This window comes from Bombus huntii, chromosome 5 (genome assembly GCF_024542735.1).
Source record: "Bombus huntii isolate Logan2020A chromosome 5, iyBomHunt1.1, whole genome shotgun sequence".
In the NCBI taxonomy this organism is placed as follows: Eukaryota; Metazoa; Arthropoda; class Insecta; order Hymenoptera; family Apidae; genus Bombus; species Bombus huntii.
In genome coordinates, this window is record NC_066242.1 from 7,670,788 (window position 1) to 7,691,544 (window position 20,757).

General features: G+C 39.6%; 1 protein-coding gene across 1 annotated transcript; it reads right to left on the reverse strand.

The window, feature by feature from the left end:
* Positions 1 to 2,482: 2,482 nt before the first annotated feature.
* Positions 2,483 to 10,175, reverse strand: LOC126865800 (kinesin-like protein KIF20B). Its single transcript, XM_050618697.1, has 4 exons — positions 10,035 to 10,175; positions 7,817 to 7,913; positions 3,213 to 7,303; positions 2,483 to 2,716 (listed from the first exon to the last, which is right to left on the reverse strand). The coding sequence occupies exons 1-4, from the start codon at positions 10,173 to 10,175 to the stop codon at positions 2,483 to 2,485; spliced, it is 4,563 nt and encodes a 1,520-aa protein (XP_050474654.1).
* Between the last annotated feature and the right edge of the window lie 10,582 nt (positions 10,176 to 20,757).

Consider the following 20,757-nt stretch of genomic DNA (forward strand, 5'->3'; position numbering starts at 1 on the left):
AAGGGGTGAAGAAAGGGATGAAATCTTTGGCCGGAATCAGATATTTCAAACGAAGAAGGAAGAGGAGAGGAAGGATCGGCTAATCGTGACAAATACTGATCCCGGATTGCCGAATTATAAACTAATGTCTTGAGGAAACTTTGCCTCCAATGGCTTTCTCCCCTTCTTCTCAATTACGGGACCCGATTGCCTTCTCCACGATCGAACGTGCTTCGCTGTCTCTGCTACGTGTAGTTTGACTGTTTTCATTTATTGAAAATCTTTTTGAGAAAATGCATGTGATTTTTAGGCGATGCATTATCGAAATTAGTACTTAATGATAAAATCAGTGAATATTAATAATTGTAACCTTGTCGATTCTCAATATTCACATATATAGAACTGAAAATATCATAAAAATGAACTGTAAATTTATTCTATACCTAACAACAATCTAATTCATCGCATTACATTTCGCAATAATAATAAAGAAAGCTATTTCCAGTGAGAAAGAAGAAGGGAGGAAGCATGAATAATTTGACAGGAGAATTTTACGTATAATTGCTATAATACTGCTAAAACTTACTCTCGAAAATTTTAAATATTTTAAAAGCTAAATTTTTTAAAATAGAAATACAAAATTCAAAATATTTTAAAATATTTAAATATTCATTTAAAAATATTTTAAACGTGAACTGAGCAATTACAAGCATGCGTTTTATCTAAGATACAGTAGAAAATCGAAGAATCGTGTGTATGGCAAAATTACACCGAACGAAAAGAAATATTCTAGTTTCTTTATAATGGGAAACGGACGCGAAAGTGGCAGCGTGTCGGGGTAGCTGATAGTATAGTTAAGGATAGGCGGACAGTAGCAATGTAGACCGGTTGGCAGGGAAAGGAAATTGGATGATATTTCCCGTGACGATCAAACCTTATTGCCAATTGAAAGAGGAAAGTTCGCAGTACATTTACCGGGAAAATCAGCGGTTGCAAGGTGAACCAGAAAATGGTCGTGGCAATCCACTGTCGCGAAAATTTGGAACTCTTATTTGGACCTATGGATCGCAGGAAATGATAAATGAAATATATGAAACACGCATAAATACAACAAAATCTGATACTTCATTAACATCACTTTATTAATGGTCATCTGTACAATAATTTCATTATTGTTTGAAAATGTATTTTAATAAAAGTTTCGTTATGAATTTTAAATAATTATTCTGGAACCTAATGATGATTGAAATTATATCTTTTATATTTAAGAAATACCTTGGAGTTTCGAAAAGGAATTATACAGAACAATACACCATCGTATACTACATTATAATGAAATCATTTTAATGAAATAATACGAATTCCCTTTATACTCTAGAAAACAATTTCCAACTAATAAACGAAAATAGTACCTATGTAAATTAATTTAGAATATCCCGAAGTGTATTACGTATTTCTCTCAAATCTTTCATTTCGCTGACATAAAACTGATAGCCCTCGTATTATTAGACTGTTTCGGATCGATCGGGCGGCCATAAAAATCAAACCGCTAATTTCCCCTCAGCGACGTAACGTTGATGTAATGTATTCTCGCGTCTCGTTTCATTTATCTGATCTCTCCCATTACGAGGTATTCCGAGTAATACCATCAGAGACTGAGCGATCGCGTGGAAAGGACTTACAGTTCCATTCCGATGTCCCTCGTCATAATTTCATATATCAGAATCCGTAGAAGGTTACCAGGGGTGGGAGCGACGTTTTCGCGAAAAGATCACATATAGGGACGCAGCCGGGGTATAATGAGAGCCAGAAAGCGTCAGCGGCATCTAATGTCGGAAATTATAGCATATTGCCAATAAAATCCCGACCAGGGTCCGCCCTTGTACGAGCCAACTAAACAGGTTTCTCCTGCTCTTCGGGGGCGGCGGGCTTATTGTAACGAACGTTGGAACCACGTTTTGCCATTACACAAGATCTCGTCCCGAGGGAACGACCGATACACCGATAATACCGCTAGTCGATAACTCGCTTACAGTTTGACGCTCCTTTCTTTCTATCTCTAATTCAAGTCGCGAACCAAGAAAAACGGTCCACTTCCGAGACACGTGTTTTTTTTCTTCTTTTTTTTGTGCCTTTATTTATACGATAACTGTGACACTGGATACATAAAGTAATATCACATCGAAACTTATTAAATGGAACTAAGGAACAAATAACCAAATGGATTGTATGTAATAAGAATAACAGTTGTGACATCTTTTCTTTTCGGTTTCTTTATTTAAGCGATAACTACGATACGTGATGCGTACAGCAATATCATATCGAAACACGCTAAGTAGGAGGAAACTAGAAAACAAAGTATCCAAACGAACTGTATGTAGTAACAAGAACTGTGGTAAAAATGGTGCAAAATTGTAGGGAATAACAGATATGTTGCGAGTATTTACAGACACTTCAATTGCCCGGAAAATGATCTTCTAATTATGTATTATGCTTTACAACGTCAGTCTTTGAAAGCATCGTTGTGAACACTGGTGTATTCACCGCAGGGTTGACGCAGGAGACAGGTATTCGCGATGCTTCTTCGAACTTTCATCCAACCTGACATTCTTCCCTGCCTTCCAGCATTTTTAAAACCAATACCGCAACCGCAGTGCACTTCAGAACAGTCGGAGGCATCGCTCTGGATCTGACGTGCGTCTACGTTCGAGTCGTTCAACCCCAAACTGCTCTCTGTCTGAAGCGTTTAAAACTGTAGAGTATAAGATAGGAAGTTACGGTTAATGTACTTTTAATATCATTATGTCAGAACGGTTAATGCACTTATTAAAATATTAACTAATTAGACATATTTGAAATTAAAATTGAAAGAGAACAACAGAAAGCGAAGAACGAAAATAAATTTGTAATGCTTTAGACTAACAACAGGTTAGGCCTCTTTACACAAAATTGAAATTCTATCTGTTGGTTACGATATATTAAATTTATAAATGCCGGTAATAAAGCAATTTTTTCAAAACGTAAGGCGAGAAAATATTTGGAATATTTAGAAATATAGAAGAGGATAAATTTAAAGAGATATCCGATTCTAAAAGGGACGATTAAGCGTCAGAAAAATATGAGCGGTTCTATAATCTTATTAGTATCGAGAAAAAGCAGCGTAAAATCAGAAAAATTGATATTTCCTACTTTCTCTTTATCCTTTACTTATAAGTAGATTAAGAACAACGTACTGGACAAGACTCTTCTGTTCCATACGCACTTTTAGTATCGAATTCTTCATTTCTGGCTGATAATTGTGAATTTGGGAAATGAACATCACGCGAATTATCAATCGAGCATTCATAAATTGACGGAGATAATTCTTCGTCATTAGTTATTCTATCAACAGACGACACTTTCAAATCTTGCTTACTACAAATAGTTAGCTTCTGCAATTGAAAAACCATCGATTTGCTTCGTCGTTTATTACACAATTTGCGATATCTCAAAGTGAAATTCGTAAAAATTAATTTCTGCAATTTAGTCAGCTGTTCCTTCTTCTTCTCAACCTCTATTCTTAAATACTGTACCATACATTCGTACTTCTTTATATTATCATTCCTATGCTTCTTAAGCAAATCCATCTCTATCTCGTTCTCACGCACTTGTAACTTTAACTTATAAAATTTCTCTTCTCTGTCTTTATTCTCCTCGTAGATCTTCTGAATAATATTCGTCAAACTCGAACGAGGATCAATTATTTCGTTCTCCAATCTTTCTTCAAGATTCTTCCGTGTCTCTTCGAAATATGTTAATTTTCCTTTCATACAACGCACGTTGTCGTTCGATCGAACGATCTCTTCGCTCAAATGTTTCATTCTTTTATCGTTAGATTCGTTCTGTCGCGCCATGTTGCTGAATTCCGTCTTCAACGAGATCAGCTCATCATCTCTGCTCCGAATTTCCGTCGACAGCCACTTCAATTTCATTTCCAGCATCGACTGCGTCTCTAAATGTTCCTGCAATCGCTCGCGATAATTGTTTCTCTCCTCCTGGCACTTTTCGAGAACAGTTTCGAGTCCGTTAACCTTCTCCTGCAGCTGCTGCACCCTGAACAGATCGCTCCGCGTTTCTGCTACTTTGTCGCTCGTCTCCAAACTCTTCGCCGACAGTTCCTTTCCAGATTTTTCGATTTGTGGATTCTTATTCGCGAACGATTTCAGCGTTTGCTCGTAAACGAGATGAAGCATGGACAATTGATCCTCGAGAGAGGCACACTTCTTCAAACAAGTCTCAAGTTGCTTCAGACTGCGATTATCGTCCTCTTCCTTAACCAGAAGCTCCTGAGTCAACTCGTTGATCCGCTCGTTGTACTTCTGCGAATCTATTTCCACTATTTTTATCAATTTTTCATTCTCTTCTTTCAGTTCCTTCGCTTTTTCTTCGCAACATAGCAATTTGCTTCTGTACTCCGCGACCTCCAGCTTATTGAAATCTGCGATTCTTCTCAAAGTGTCTATTGCCGACTTCAAGTCACTCACATCGCGTAATAATTCTCTGTCCAATGACATTTCTCGTTCTTGCTCGGTATAATGTTCCACATTCGTATGATTAGTCTTCAATTGTTTGGTTTGTTCGCACCCATCATTGTAATGGTGGAACATGGAAGTCGTTCGCGTGTAATTTTCTTTCGTTTCTTCCATAGTGGAACTATCATTAATACTCTGGCTTCTACAACTGAAATCGATACCAGAATCTTCTTTCACATTGCCACTGTCGCTGGATCTGAAAGTGCGTCGATCCAAGTCTGAGTCTACAGTATTTAAGGAAACGTTCTTCAGTGAATTCTTGGTGTCGTCATTAAGATATCGTTCCGCTTTTATATCCACGTGAGCTTGCGTTATTAACTCGGTATTATCGCTGTTATCGCTACAGAAGAAATCTTCGTTGCTGAGTGAATGATATTTTCGGTTCAAGCTACGGACATCTTCCTTTCCAGCACATTTCGCATCATACTCGATCTCACATTCTCGAGTGTCGGTTAAGTCTTTTCTCAGCAACCGCAATTGAAGTTGCAAATTGTGAATGAGATTCGTCTTTTCTCGTCTTTCACTTTCAAGGTCTTTCACTTTATTCAACGTCTCCCCCAACGTAATTTTCGTATTCCATAGCATTTCCTCGGTTTCCATCGAATTCGCCATAATTTTCGCACGATTATTGACTAAATTCAAATCATGTTTCAAATACGAGATGTTGTCCGCCATTTCGTCAAACATACGTTTCAATTCGTCCATAAGCCGACTGGGGTCGCACGCGTTATTTTGCGCCTTGAAAGATAATTCAGGAAAATTCATTTCAGCTAATTCATACACATATTTGAGTCTTCCATCAATTAACGAAAATTGGAACTTATATTTATTTCTATCTTTATTCAATAACTCGTTTTCGGTCCTCAGACTGCGCACCATTTCTCTTAAATCGACCATTTCCGACGTGATCATGGCATTTTCAACTTCAAGTTCCACATAGGTCGGTTGAATTTCGTTAGAGTTGTTGTCGTCGTCCCTCTTTCTCTTTTTATTACACATTATACTATCGATACGTTCTTTAAAAAACGTTTCTACTTGATCCACAGACCACTTTAACAAGTGTCGTCTCTCGTCCTCGATATCCTGCGTGCGTTTCTTCCAAGTTGACTCTAGCTGTTTGATAGCCGTGGAATAGTAATCTATCAATTCCTGCCTTATCTCAAATTCTCGATTTAAGTTCTCGCGTTTTAAAGCTTCCAGACGCTTCATCAGTTCCGCGTGTTTCTCTTGCAACTCTCTGTAATCGAAAAACGAATTTTCCGACCGCGTCTCTTTCGAAACTTCCATCGAGATGATCTGTTTCTTGTTACTAGTGGCTTTCATGGCATTCAGTATTTCCATCAACTTCTTATTCTGTTGCTTGAGGGTTTCGTATTCTTCGAAATCCACAGTGATGACCTTTCTCGGACTATGCGCGGCAAAAACCCACGTGGATGATTTTGGACTCCTTGACGTCATCGTCGTCACAGAGAACGTGCTTCGTTTCAATATCCCTGGTTCGCTACCTAATTTCTTTGCCATTGCTGAGAAATTCAGAGCACTCAAAGTTTCCGGAAAAGAATCAATTCCAATATCGATATTAATAATGAAACTGACCTTCTCTCGACCAGTCAAAATCTTCTGAAGAATCCTGGTCAACTTCGACTCTCTAAAAGGGCCAGTTACATTGTCACCGCCCGGATGACTGTCACGTAGAGATTTAAGACATCTTCCAAGCACCAGCAAGCTATTATTTATATTCCTCGATTCTGTTGATCCGCTGCCTCTTCCTTCTCCTTTTTTAAACTTTCTGGAACCAGCCACGTCACAAAATGTTAATGTACTAACTCGAACTTCTTCCGGTACGTTCTCCTTCTTATACTTCAGCAATTTTAATGTCAAAATAGTATGAGACTGCGAGTTCGTGATATTTGGTGCTGTCGAGATTACAGCCATCCTAGATCGAACGAAGATTAATAGCTGACAAGCTTCCAATGCTGTGGTGATGTGGATAAATTTTAAACCATTCACGTAAGTAGAACAATCCCTTCGAGTTGTCACTTTTAGTGGTCGTCTTTCCTGATCGTCGATGGCTAGAAGATCGTACACGTTATCATTGTAGATTTCTGCAACGGACATCCATACAGAGGACATGCATTCGTCACTCCAAAGATCTTGTTCCTCCGATTCAGGAATTCGAGGGTTCGAATTATTCAAAGACAATCGAGCCTGCGTGTATTCTTCCTTCGCGATTACATTCGGGTTTATTAAATTCGTTTTGTTGTGTATTTCAGAATTTCGTTCGTGCTCGTTTAAACAGACAATTCTATTGTCGTCGCTGATTTTATACCAAGGAGCCAAGGTGCAGTTAATCGTGGAAAATAAAAATTCGATGGCGCGAGGGATTACACCAGGTGAATCCGTTGATCCGTACAATGTATACGTTTTCCCAGAGTTAGAAGCTCCATAGGTTAGAATCGTTGAACTCTCGCCGAGAAGAAAGCAAATCACTTGCCACCGTACGCTTTGACAAAATAAATCAGCTTGAGTGGACTCTGAATCGAAAATTCTTGTAAAAGAGTACTTCCTATCTACGTTCTCGCCTTTCTTTACGTGAAGCGTCTTTAAACCGACCACTGTGTAGATTTCTTTGTTGGTTTTTGCGGAGTTCGGTTTTATTCTAAGGTACACGTTGTTCGTAGATAAACAAGTTGCCGATGTATAACGGGATATTGTATTTTCGTTATTTTCTGAAGGCTTGGTGGGATTCGAATCTGAAGCGAACATGTTCTACGAAACTCAGGAAATCTTGAACAAAGAAACTGGGATATATGTTACAATTTAAGAGAATGCGAACATACACAGTACGCTTCACTATGTAGTGAACTCGTCTCAGTACAGGGCTTGCGATTCTGTTTCAGAAATTTCAATTTACGATGATCTTTACACGTCCGGCGATCGTTGATTCAAGAAGCTTCATAACTCTTCGATCCATTTTGGAGAAATTTTCTCAGTTCTGCTAGGTTACACAACGTGTCACTGTTACCGAATTAATACGCGTGAATGTAGTTTTAAGATAATTTCACATTGTAAATCGTCTTTTTTTATTCGCGCGGAACATCTGCAATTTCTGGCGATACCGACGTATCGCGCTAACAAATCAAATAATTTATGAATTAAAACATTGTTCAAATCGAACAGAGAATGTTTTCAACTTCCTCTAGCAGGGCTAAGATTTCTCTAGTAGCTTTCACGACGCTCTTGTTCAAATCCAACCTTCAACTCACATCGACCACATAAATCTTCATCTTCGAAGAAATATTTCTTATTCGCCAACTTATCAGCAATCATAAATTCCACATTGCCTCTACCAGATCGACCTACCTAGCATTACAAAATAACAAACGTGCAGAGCATCTGTTGTTATTTCCGTTTTTAGAGGTAGGATCACAATAGCTATTATTTTATTCTTAGGATAAATCTATCACACCGTTCTGAGCCGAAAAACCTTTATTGCACTTTCTTACATGAACTAGGGATAAAAACAAAAGAAGATCTTAAACCTATCGATTGAATCTATCGATTATATCTAGAACTATCTTCTAGTTACTATTTACTGTAATTAGCGCATCTGCACCTGGAAGGCGAACGCGAACTCACGTTGTCATTTTCAACAGCATCAAACCCTTCCAAACTTTATCTCCACTCCGCATCAACTGCAAGAAAATTTTCATCGAGACTGGTTTGCCCCGCAATTATTCCAAAAATGTTCGTAATTGACGTACGAGCGCGTCATTTGAAAATCAGAGACGCGACCGCGTGCCTCGAAATATCTTCAAAGTCGGCAATAAGAGGCAATTTATACGCGTGTCGCTCGGCTCATTAACCGCAGCCAATCAAACAGTGAGCTAATAGGCCGAGTCGGCGGAGGATTCGAGATGGACCGCGCGCGATCCGCGAAATCCGGCGTAATCTCGGCATCGGAATCGTATCGCAAGCACAAGTCGGCCACTGTGCTCTATGAGACGTCTTCGAAGAGGCCTTATTGTGCGTCGCGGCGGTGTCTTTCAACCCACAATCGACTCCTTGTATCGACACGACCGTCTGACCGGCCTCTCTTCTGCACGCGTACCGAACCTCGCGTTTCTCTTTTCGTTTTCGCCGCTGAACCCTCTCGGTGTATATCGCCTCATCGCACACGCTGACTCTTTCCCTCTTCCCTGTCTCGACTGGCCATGGCATTCCGGACGCTCGCGGTTCCCCGCTAAAGCTCGCCGCCATTGGTGGTCTTTTCTTTTGGACCGTTCGAACTTTCGACGCGCCACGCCGCCCGAACTTTCGCTACAAGAAGACGCCGCTTTGCAGTTTTCTCGGCAAAGGGTCGAGGTGTTATTCCAGCAGGCGAGGAATCGGGCTTCCCAGAATTCGAATGCCGGCCGACGAGCAACAAGTTGAATTCCAAGGTGCGCAAGTTTTCGATGTCCGAGTTATTCACTGAGTGGCTAAACTGTTTCGCTATAGAAAGAAAAATTAATGCATCGTATACTGGAGTTTCCTCAGGTTCTAGTTTTCTTCTTTATCAATTTTATGCATTTTGTATGCATATAATACAAAGACAAAAATGCACAGAATGTACATAATATGTAACAAGTAAGAGTATATAAAGTAGTATCTATTAATACATTTAGTATACAGCTTCATTTTTCAATTATATTTATAAAAATAGGAATTTACATAAATATCCGCAACTTAGATATAGCTTTACCTCGTCATGAACTTCTTTTCGTATCAACTCACTCGTGTTACTAAATATCGTTGTATTTCACATAACTGTAACACGACACTGTATATTATATACCTACATATGTTAAACAATTGTAATATAGTAACAAAAAAAAAAAAGAAAGGAAGAGTGTGTTAATTCTCAAAGTATTTCGAAGCATCTTTAAACACTTCTATCCTAATAGATACATCGTGTTTTATCTCGTGAATTACGATACGATCTATGGTATAAGTCGTAAAAACATCAAAGAAAACGAAAAATGTATCGACAGGGGAAGAAACGATGATTCCTTACCTATGTTACGTTCATGCACAGTATAAGACGTTGTTTGTGTATGAAAAATAACAGCCGTTACATCGCCCCCTTATATCGGGCGTTAATGTTTCTACGGTGGATTGATGTTCCACCTTTATGGGTTATTTATTTAATACTGACAAATTTCGCCTAGCACTCTCTCGCCATCGGGACTCGTTCGCCGCCGCCAGGCCACTTCTTTTATAGCGTCTTTAATGGCGTTGGTGAACGAAACGGCAGGCAGCGTCCGTGATTCCAAGTCCTCCCCTTCGAATATTACTCTTCGACGTTTCTTCGCTTACTGTTTGCGATACGTGAAATCTCGACAAACAAATTGACACAGGAATCGTACTTTCATTCTTACGCAATTGATAATACACAGGGACTTGTTAGGTATACGTAGTGTATAGCATTGACCACGTGCTTACATTGATTAAAACAGTTAGAGCACCATTTTTGATGTCATTATCTTCTACTTTCTTCTTCATTTTTGATGATATGATCTTTATATCCACTTTTTGTCCTGTTTCATTTCTACCATAAAATGTATGGCATCTTCTTAACGTCATAAGTTTGGTGTATAATAGTGAGCTACTCTAACATCTCTTAATTTTCAAAATGTTCAAAGATCTAAAGAAATTCTAAACGTAAAACGTATAATATTTTCCATTCCAACGTACTTAGTAGCCACCATTAATCCATGACATTACGTCCTTATATGGAGTGTACTAAACCAATAAGAATATCTAACTCTCAATCTCATTGATCTCTTGTCCATTGAAGAAGAAGTCTTAATTCTCGCAGCTCGATCTCAACCCAGCGTTAGGAATCTCAATCCGCGGGAAGACGTTGGTCGTTCTCAAGGAGCTTCGAGATATTAGATTTATCCATTTGTTTGCCGAAAGTCTCATAAATATAAGCTCCCTTTGACAGCGTCCCACGGGTCTTATCCGGCGCCATGATCTTGCGTGGGTGGCCGAAGAGAAGATGAAACCAAGGCACGAGGATAGACGAAAAGAGGGAAGGAAACGAAGGCATCGGAGCGGCATCGATCCGAATACGGTTTCCCCGCTGCCATCAGTATTCCCAATTAACAGGCTGCTTTCATCGGGGTCGAGCACGAGGGATCCACATCCGGGCTTACATTTATAAATATGATGATCGTAAAAGCAGGCATTACCATTCGATGAGACGAAGAAGTCCTTTTCGTAGATTCTCCAACAGGAGAATACGGGTAGGAGAGAACCTTATTGCGCAGCAAAAGCGGCGAAATTGATGGCGACGCTCCGCGCTGGGGTGGAAATTTTACGGATCGCACCAGGCGCAATCTAAAGGGAATAATTAATGCTCGCTCCGTAGCCGTGAGCTTATCGAACCGCCGTGATATTCGTCCGACTTGTGACTGATTCGCTCGTTACTTTAAAAATACGGCCGCCGAAGAATTTACTGCAAAATGCTTCCGCTGATACTTTAATGCCGAAGTATATAATTCTTGATCAATCGTGAAAAAAAGATTTCCGGATTCTGGTCTGTTTATTTATAATAACAAATTCCCTTGCAAATTATCCTTTACATCGAGAATTGGGTATACTCTCTATATTAACGTTATGTGATCAATTAATTTTGTTAATTTCTAATTCCGTTACTGTAATTTATTAGAAACGCGCAGTTAACTACCGGATTTTGGATACAATGAAACCTAATCTAGTGAAGATAATGAAAGAAATAATAGAAAACTAAAACGCTAAATCGTCTCAACAAATGAATTTTAATAGATATAAACTATGGTAAATAGAATCTGTTAAATTGCACGGTGTTTTTCAAAAATTATGATAATTATCACATCATGTAATACCATTCTATGTCTGCTATAATATACGTCGAATTACAATTATAATCTTAATCTTATAATAATAGGCAGCATTATCGTGTATCGCAAACGCGCAATAAATCATCGACAAGCGTTCGTTGAACTATAATCAGTGTTCATTAGCTGCTAGGAAAGCGCAATTCCACGGGGTTTCTCCTATGGGGAGATCTTTTCAATAACTCTTGGTCGGTCCTGGTAATTGGTGGCTGGTGATATCTCTCGTGGCTCCACTCTTCCTTCTTTCCTTACCCCGCAGCCCTTCGCACAATGTCGTATATAACAATATACCAGACTGTCTCGCCCTGACCACTATAGATAGAGAAACATTAAGTGTCCTGGGCACAAGCACGCGCCCCCAACACACAGCCGTCGCGAAAGGGCAACGGATAGAAAGCTACGTATCGTCGACAACTACGGGGGATGTTGAAGGAACGGGTCAGAGGCGGTTTGTATTGCAGCCACATTGGCTACCGATGTTCGCCCTTCTTTCCTTCTCTGTCTTTTCGACATTCTCCAACCAGTAGCTCTCATGTCCACGATGCTACGAGAAAACAAATTTACATGTATTTTAAGGAAATGCGATATGGTGTCAGTGAGTGCGAGTATCGTTTACAACTAATCTGTATAATATGTATAATATGTATCTGTATAATAATATTTTTAAACGTTCATTGCTGAATATTCAGGGAGGGAAAAATTACTGCAAATTTCATTAAACCAGAAATTCAAAGATAAAACATATGACGGTAGGATATTGAAAGAGATGAAGATAATATGAAATCGAAATATAGAGGATATATAGATGAAAGAAGACACTATGCAAGAGAGATTAATATATCGGATATAATCTTAATAAAGCAAATTTTCTGCTACAGAATTTTTCATTCAGAATATTTTGGAATATTTGTTTGGTAAAAAACATTTTAGTTGAAAAATATTGAACCTATAGATTTTATTATAAAACAGTAGGGCACAATGAAAACTTGAGAGCCACTGTTGGAAAAACAGTGGATTGAACAGGGTATAGCAATGGACAGGGGTTCAGATGGACACACATTGGGTCATAAACGTTTATATTGCGCTCAGTACGCCAGTAATGCCGATATTGGCAAGTTATTGGTCCCTTCCTCGAACCCACGCCGAATCCACCCACCAACCACATAGTAACCGCAAGTTGAAACGTAGCTCCGATAATCCGGAAAAGTATCGCTAGTCGAACAGCGCGAAAAGTTTAATTGGAAACATCAGGAAAGCCAAACTACCAAACGGATAGAGAGGCAGAACCAGGTTGTCCGAACTGGTAGATTAACTAAGGCTGTGGACATCTTCCGGTCAATCGCATTTTTATCAACGGAAAATGTTCTATAACTGATGCGGAACCGACTATGTAGTGAAATGAATCAACGATTACGTATACACATGGGATTTTAAGGGAGACGACAACAATTATTATTTATACAGTAGTAAGAGTCGAAAGTTACGTGATTTTAATATTTATTATAGTTAAAACATATGATCCTAGAGGTCAACATTAAATTAGAAGGATACTACATATTTTTTCAGATGCATCGTTTCTAAAATTATTTTAAGATTGAAATAAGTTAGATAGTTATGCATACGTGTTGAAATCCAAATACCATTGTATCGTGCACAAGTATCGGATAATTAGAAAATTACGCATTATACAAATAGAAGACAGAGCTTAATAAGAACTTGGTTAAAGCTGCTACTGCTTAAAAATGTAATTTTATCATCGACTATCAATTACCATTAAGCCACAATGGGAGACATAATTCCTAGGTATTTAGAGATAGATTCTCGTTAGCAATTCTTTAAAAAGCAATCTCACGCGCGAACACACTCCCCGTGTGAAAGAAAGCGGAGCAATCGTGAGAGCAACGACGGCAGGAAACGAATCCTCTTTTCCGACGATACTTTCTAGACCCAATCAACTGATATCGCGAGCTTAAGCCCTCCAAGAACCGCAACTCCTGATACGGCGGGTAGTTCGGCGGGTGGTCGGGGCGGTCTGATCACGAGTTAGTGGTTCGAGATGGCGAGGAAAGACCGTGGAAGTAAGAGAAGCCCAAGCCGACTTTATGTCGGGACGTAAGCCGGTTATAGGCGCTGCCGATGTTATTTGATGGCCAAATGCACTCCAACAGCGTGAAGCAACCTAAACTTCCCCACCCTCTATCCGATCTCTATCGTCCGGCCAGCATTTTCCGGGCACCTTCATCCTGGCCCATCACCGCCAAGAAAAACTCAGTATATCAACTTTTTAAGAAGATCCTCCTGTTTCGCGTTCCGTACTTTGACCCTGTCCCTGGCGTATATTTGCAAGATTCGTTGTGACGACGACTAATAACAAAGAAAATTGAGATGGTCATTCGAAAGGGGTAATGGCTAATCAAATTTCTAAAAACTTTCTTAGAGTCAACAACAATATGAAAACAAGAATATGATACATTCTTGTAAACAGAAAATACGTATTTACCATGTTGAAACTATTTAACAATTATTAGATTTGAGACATCAATATAAAGTGCGAATGAACGAGTATGTCCATGTACGTGTCTGTATTTATTGGCGAATATATCAGAAAGGAAGAAATAGATAGAAGGGAGTAACGCGAAGAGGGTGCGAGCAAAAATGGGCGCGCCGCGTGAAGTGGCAAACCTGGAAATATCAAAGAGCCATCGATAGACAATCGTGCAACAGGAGGACAAAGGAGAATCCGGCAGACAAAGGGAGATGGTGGCGGAGAAAAGAGATCCACCTACCTCTCCAGCAGCTAGCAGGAGGCTCGTGCTTGGGCGAGCATAAAACGCGCCGCACATTTTCCACCCCCCGCGTATTAATACCTAACCGCGGCCGCAAAACTTAATGAATTCTTTAGCGAGATCAAAAAGAACCTCGGTTGGCCGATACGGCAAGCGGCATGGGAGCGTTTCCTTCTCTCTCTCTCTCTCTTTCTGCACTCTTTTTATTTTCTCTTCTTTTTTTGTAGCACGAGGAACGAAATTGAACGGCGATATTCCTGGTACGGTTTAACGACGACGAACACCCCCTGCCTCGGGCCACCCTTACACCCTGTGTCCTGTGTTTCCCTTAACGAGGCACGTTCCACCGAACCCTCGTTCCTCCTCTACCCTCTCCAACGTTCTTCTCGTGGCCGTTCGCAGATACGAGGTGCCGCCGCATTATGCTCGGTTTCATCGCCAGCAACGTCTCACGCATTAATGGATTCCTATAGCGGCCCGACCGTAATGAACACCCAGTCTACCGTGGGCTGTCTTTTCATCGGGATCCGTTGCGCGTTTGGCGACTTACGTTTCATTGCCGGTGATACGTCCCGATAATGAGGTCGATATTTCGCCGAGGCGCGCGTGGTTAAACGACGGTGCCGCCGGCGTCGAGGGAATTTCACGTTTAGAGACGATAGAAATGGAATATCATTCGCCACGGAAATTCACTCTGTGTTGCACCGGACTCCGAGTCCGCCCATTATTACCTGTCTAGACTCGGGATTTGTGTGATTCCGCGTCAACGGTTCCCGATATACATACGTAACTTAATTTGCCAAAATGTTTTTATTTTAGACATTCCATTCGTTGTACGACACATGCTATATTTATTATATTCAATTAGGAGAACGTTCGTCGTCACGCGTATGGAAAACACAAAAGATTTCTCGATTTCTGGAAAATATTAAATATTAATTAACACAAAAGATTCTCACATTATTACGCATACTTAATATCTTCTAAATGTTCAAGAGGATTGACAAAGAGGATTTCAAAATCAAGTGGATAATTTTGACGAGGAATTGGTTAACGATAGATTGAATTTTAAAATTGCTCCCGCACAAAAGACAGGAAATACGAAAATATAATTACAGATATATCTCTATTGCTTGCTATATACTTTAGAATAGCTAACTCTTCTGATATGTTCAATTTAAAAATATTAACTCATCAATTAAAAGCCCGGCGCGATAATAAATTACTGCAACTCAGAAGTAACCAAAACATTAAGAAATTAGTCGCTATTCGAGAGAATTGTAAACCGGAAAAAGATAACAAGAGAGGTTGTACCAATCTCCTAAATGTTGAACAAAGAGCGGTTATCCGGAGGCTGTGTGAATTGGCCGCGACTGCATGTCTTAAGGTGATTGGAAGTTATGACTCCTAAACCGTGCTTCTGGCCGTCGGAAGACTTCACACAGGTCAGATACCGCCTCGTAAAATGTTATGAGAATTAATGTCACCCTTCGTTGTCCGTCGATGCGATGTCTTCGCCGACCGGTGTGTCCACCCTCGTCGTTCGAGCGTTTCCTCTTGCGACGCTGGCCAACGACGACGTCACCTTGGCGCAAACGTCCCTTTTGGTACGGCCAATTTCGTCGTTGCGGTGACCACAACTTTTGTGGCTAATGGAAAAGTCGATACCCGATTGCTCGACACTGTGGCATTAAGCCATCTCCGCCCCTATCGCTGCTCGGGATCCTTTTAGGCGCCCTTCGGCCGCCTGTTCCGCATTTTACGATTGCTCATCTTCAGTCAAGAGTGAGACAGTTTCTTTCTATTTACCATTCGCCCGGCTTCTCCTAAGTCGTACTTCTTCGAGGTTAAATAGTGTTTGATTTGTGTTAGCTAACTGTGTATCGCGATTTTTGTATTGAAATTACGTGAGAAATTTTGTGATACAGATATCGCAGATTTTGGTAACGTTCAGAAAATATTCTATAGGCATATTTTGTGAAATTATGAATACTTTGTTTGGATGCTTCGTGCTACTATGCACTTTACGCTATTATGTAGAATATGTTGTTGAATAATCACTTATATTATAACATGCATATGTATATAATCAGTTAATCATTATAACAATTCTAAATATAAAATATATTAGGAAAGAAACATCAAAAGACAGAAATTTACAAAGTTTTAGAAAGTTATAAAATCTTGATGAAAGGGAAGAATCTCTAGTTCTGACAATAATCATATAACTTTATAAATGATATACAGAAATCTCATTTTGACACCTGTTAATTTAGAAGATTGAATACTTATTCCTGTATTCAACATGACTATAGGTACAGGAAACGTGACACCAATTGCACCTTCTTTTTTGTATCGAAGCACCCACTTAGCGTGACGTTCGTTTCAGTCATGCGTAGCACCCTTCTCGTTTCGCTTTATCGCATTTCCTTTCGATGTTAAATAATAAATAATCACTCGACTATAAAAAGATCATTGTACTTGGACGTCCATTAAAAATGAATATTCAATTTCTTTGAAATTGCCACGGTCTCATCGCGAACATAAATTTAAATATTCCAAACAAAAATAAATTTCTAAATTTCTGTTCTTTTGATCGATCGAAGAAAAACGTAAGATTTTAATAGCCTGATCTGATGATACGCGGAAACGAAAAGCAGTGCGTCACAATTCGTGATCCTATAAAGATGCCACGCATCGACAATCGTTGGATGAGTGGCCCCTTCCGGTCGCCCACCACCAGTATGATATTAACTAGCTGTGTCGCAGCCGTCAGTTTAGACGATGATTTAGTGGATGCATTGATTGGGTCGATCACAGGCCATATCATCTCGTTTAAAGCCTTCCATCATCGGTGCCACTATTTATAGACCATATACGATCACGACGATCGAATCAATTTTCGTCTCTCTGTTCTCCACTTCACTGTAGTTACTTCAGTGTAGCTGTCTAAACAATATTGGACCGTTTGTCGGCTTGCACGAAGGCCGTAGCAGTTTATTCCTCGTTCCTTCAATTCCTCATGTTCTATTCATAGCTTGCAATCTATTTTCTGCCACGTAGCGTTGAGAAATTTTTATCAAATGAAATACGGCACGTAAAATCATTCGATCAACAATGTTTCAAATGTTACTTTAGCATCTGCATAGTTGCAGACTAGTAGTTGTAGTTGCAATTGTAGTTAGCTAACATAGTCGTAGCTTGAGAATGATAATCGTATTTAAGCAAAAATTATAAAGGATAATAGGATTACAGATCATAAAGGAAATATAAATTATAAAAGATGTTATAATTCTTCGTGCAGAAAGATTTGAAAAATTGTACGATTGTCCATTATCAAAAAAACAATCACTAAAACAGTCAGTATGATTATAAGAATTTGAAATAAACGTCGAGTTAGTTTCGCAAAGTTAGTTTCATAGAAGAAATTACTTAAAATCGCTTAAGAGCAGTTACATCGAGATTTATCGAGTAATTTTTTCAACTTATTACACGTATTATATAAAGTTCATTTTAGTATTACTTCAACGTTTCGAATATGCGTGTATTCATAGTTTTCCGATATTATCAATATAATTCTGAAATTTCCTTCTTGCTATACTTTACCTGTACTGAACTGTAAGCGTTCGAATACTACGTAAGTAGAATAAGACCGAGCCTGTGTAAGCAAAATGTTCGCAACAATTTGTCACATGAAATTTCATAAAATAAATAAATCTTGTCGATAAAGTTACCAATAATACGTATCATTGCCAATTAAAGTCATATTGCAACTCTTCAAACCGCGTCTCGGGTAACTTGAACGAATTAATAGGCACGTAATCGCGGAGCAAACGTTCCCATCGCGACCGAACTCTCGACTAAATTGCCATCAAATTCTTCCTTTGATTTCCGGTACGACACATGTGAAAATCCACGGTTCGATCAAGGGGACAGGTACAAGGATCGTGTAACGCGTATAGCGTAAATCAACTGCCAAGCCGCAGAGCTAAATCTCCTTAAGGGGTGGGGAGGATAGGGAGGAGGTAGCAGGATGAACGGGCCACTTCCACGGTAATTAATTAGTCCATCTCGCGAAACCGATGGCGAAACCCTTCGAAATCGTCGGCGAGGAGAAAAAGTTCAAACGATGGTCGCTTCGGCGAAGGGTTAAAGGGTGGAGGAGAGGGGGTGGCGAAAGGGTCGTGGGCCAATTTAATTAGTAGAAAACAAAGGAGGCCCAGGCCTATCGGTATCGGGGACGCGACGTTTCCCATCGAACGCCTCGTACGTAGAATGCCGGAGTACATAAATCGACCACGCCACCCCCTTTGCTTTTTCGCCCGTTCACCCGCTTCTCCTCCCTTTCTCTCTCTTTATTACGCTTCGGTGTGGCTTCAATATTTTCAAATTAGCACGGCGATGATTTTTTCCCCGACACGAGAGAAACAAAGCGTTCTTCGCTCACATTTTAATCAATATGTCAGCACGTCGAGCGTACACCCTCTATCGAACCACCTTCCATAAGCTTTGATTCTCGATAAAAATTAATATTAGAATTCGTGGCTATACACGCGGAAAACATTCCACTCATTGTTTAAATGCTAACAGGGCGCGCTGCTTCTTTTGTGACCTTATTGATTAGCCCTCTTTCGTGGTAATGTATGATACAACGTTGAGAAATGTCTGTACGATGGATTCCATGTGCGGGTTGTTATTGAAATTACTATACACGATGAAGTTACAGACGAGGAAGCAACAAATATGATAATAACTGAACCTCTCAGATGCCAAACTGATCAGTTCCATCTTTTTATCAGTTTTGTTAGAATTTAATCTTAAAGTTAAGATAAATAATCTGTGGAAGACACAATGTTTGTGTTGAAATAATATTAGATGATATTTATTAAACAGAGTTACAGAACCAAATGTATTTAAAATATAAGTGAGTGATATGGTATAATTAACAAAGTGTGCAGGTAAAGAATTTGTGGATTGTTGACAGTTGGCCAGTTACTCTCAGACTGACTGTACGTAGTGACCCATGGTCCCTTAAAAGATTTTTACAGTAGTGGCTATGACCTGTGTAAGTGTCCTGTTCAAATGCCTGCATAGGTGTCTGTATAAGACTATTTGTGTCTATGTGTATAATATCATTGTATTCCAACAAGTTTCTTAATTTCATTATATAAGTACACGATTAATATCTAATTCTCGAGACACCAAAAGACATAAATACAAAGGAACACTTCATGTAACGTCATGTAACTCGGTTTCCTGTACCGTTTAGTTTACGGAGTTGATCATTGTGACTTGTAAACGGCACGATTGATACTTTGATACTGTGACATTTTCCAATCAATATACAGAAAGCGTTTCAATTTCCAACAATAGAACCTCAGCTTATTTTCATTTCAATAATATCAAATAATTTATGGAAGATCACTTATTCGCTATTCTCAATTGTTTTTCTTAAAACACAGCCTTCCTTGACATTGTTATATCGTTGAAAATGAACAGAATACATAGAGAAGTACCATTCGTAAACATTTCCCCCAATTTTTCCCCCTCCCAGTAAATAATGTATTTTACCTCGCTCATCGAAAAAGAAAAAAAGGAGAAGGAAAGAAAAAAGAAATGAAAACTTTTCGTGAAATATTTGGTCAACAAATGTAAGGAAGCGGAATGCCGAATCGATTCTGCTCAACTTGCTCGGTTTCCTAAGAGTGGCACCGGGAAGAGGATAAAGAAAGAAGAAAACGCTTGGTTCCAGAGGTAGCTAGGCAAACGCGGCCAATAATCGCTGATAATTTATTAAGGGGGGAATGTTCGCGATCCGGCCTTCTGCCGGGCATCTGCGTTATTTAAGAAAATAAATATTTGATATCCCAAACAAAGGCTCGTCTACGGCGTCTCTGAAGCAGGAAACGGATAGAAGAAGAGGCCGAACCCTTGGTGAGGGGGGCAAAAGAGAGGCTGAAAACCTGAGGAAAGAGAAGCAGCCACAGCGGCTAAAAAGTGTCGAGGGTGGGTCGAGAGTCTCGCACAGCCGACGCGGAGGGCTTCAAGGAGAGGGGGGTGGCGACTCATTGGCCGTGAAATATGGGGTAAAAGGTTCGATAATTGATTACACAGATTTTTTATGCCGCAAGAAGCCTTAATTCTCGCCGCGCCACCCCTCGATAATTCCGCGTCGGGAAAACCAGCCGACGAGCTTGGAATATCGAGTCCGATGTAAAACGATCTTCCAACCCTCCGGAGAATGTTCCAGTCTGTTGGGCTGCCATAGAAAAAAGCCGAGCCTCTACTTAGCCATTGGAACAAGGAGTGACGTAATCGCTGAGAAAAAATTTGTTTTACTGATCATGACGAAAAGCAACAATGTTTCCAACTCGATTATTCAACAAATTTTCATTATTTGAGCGTGACAATCTTCGAATCAAGAAGAAATGTTAGTTTTCATTACTCAAAACTCTTTACACGACAAACTATCCTCGCAGATTTTCAATTTAAAAGAAT

Coding starts and splice junctions, on each gene's coding strand:
- LOC126865800 (XM_050618697.1), bottom strand. CDS start 10,175: ATGACGTTAAGAAGATGCCATACATTTTATGGTAGAAATGAAACAGGA. Junction 7,914..10,034: donor CTCTAACTGTTTTAATCAAT/GTAAGCACGTGG, acceptor TTGTAATGCTAG/GTAGGTCGATCTGGTAGAGG. Junction 7,304..7,816: donor TGAAGATTTATGTGGTCGAT/GTGAGTTGAAGG, acceptor TGTTCGCTTCAG/ATTCGAATCCCACCAAGCCT.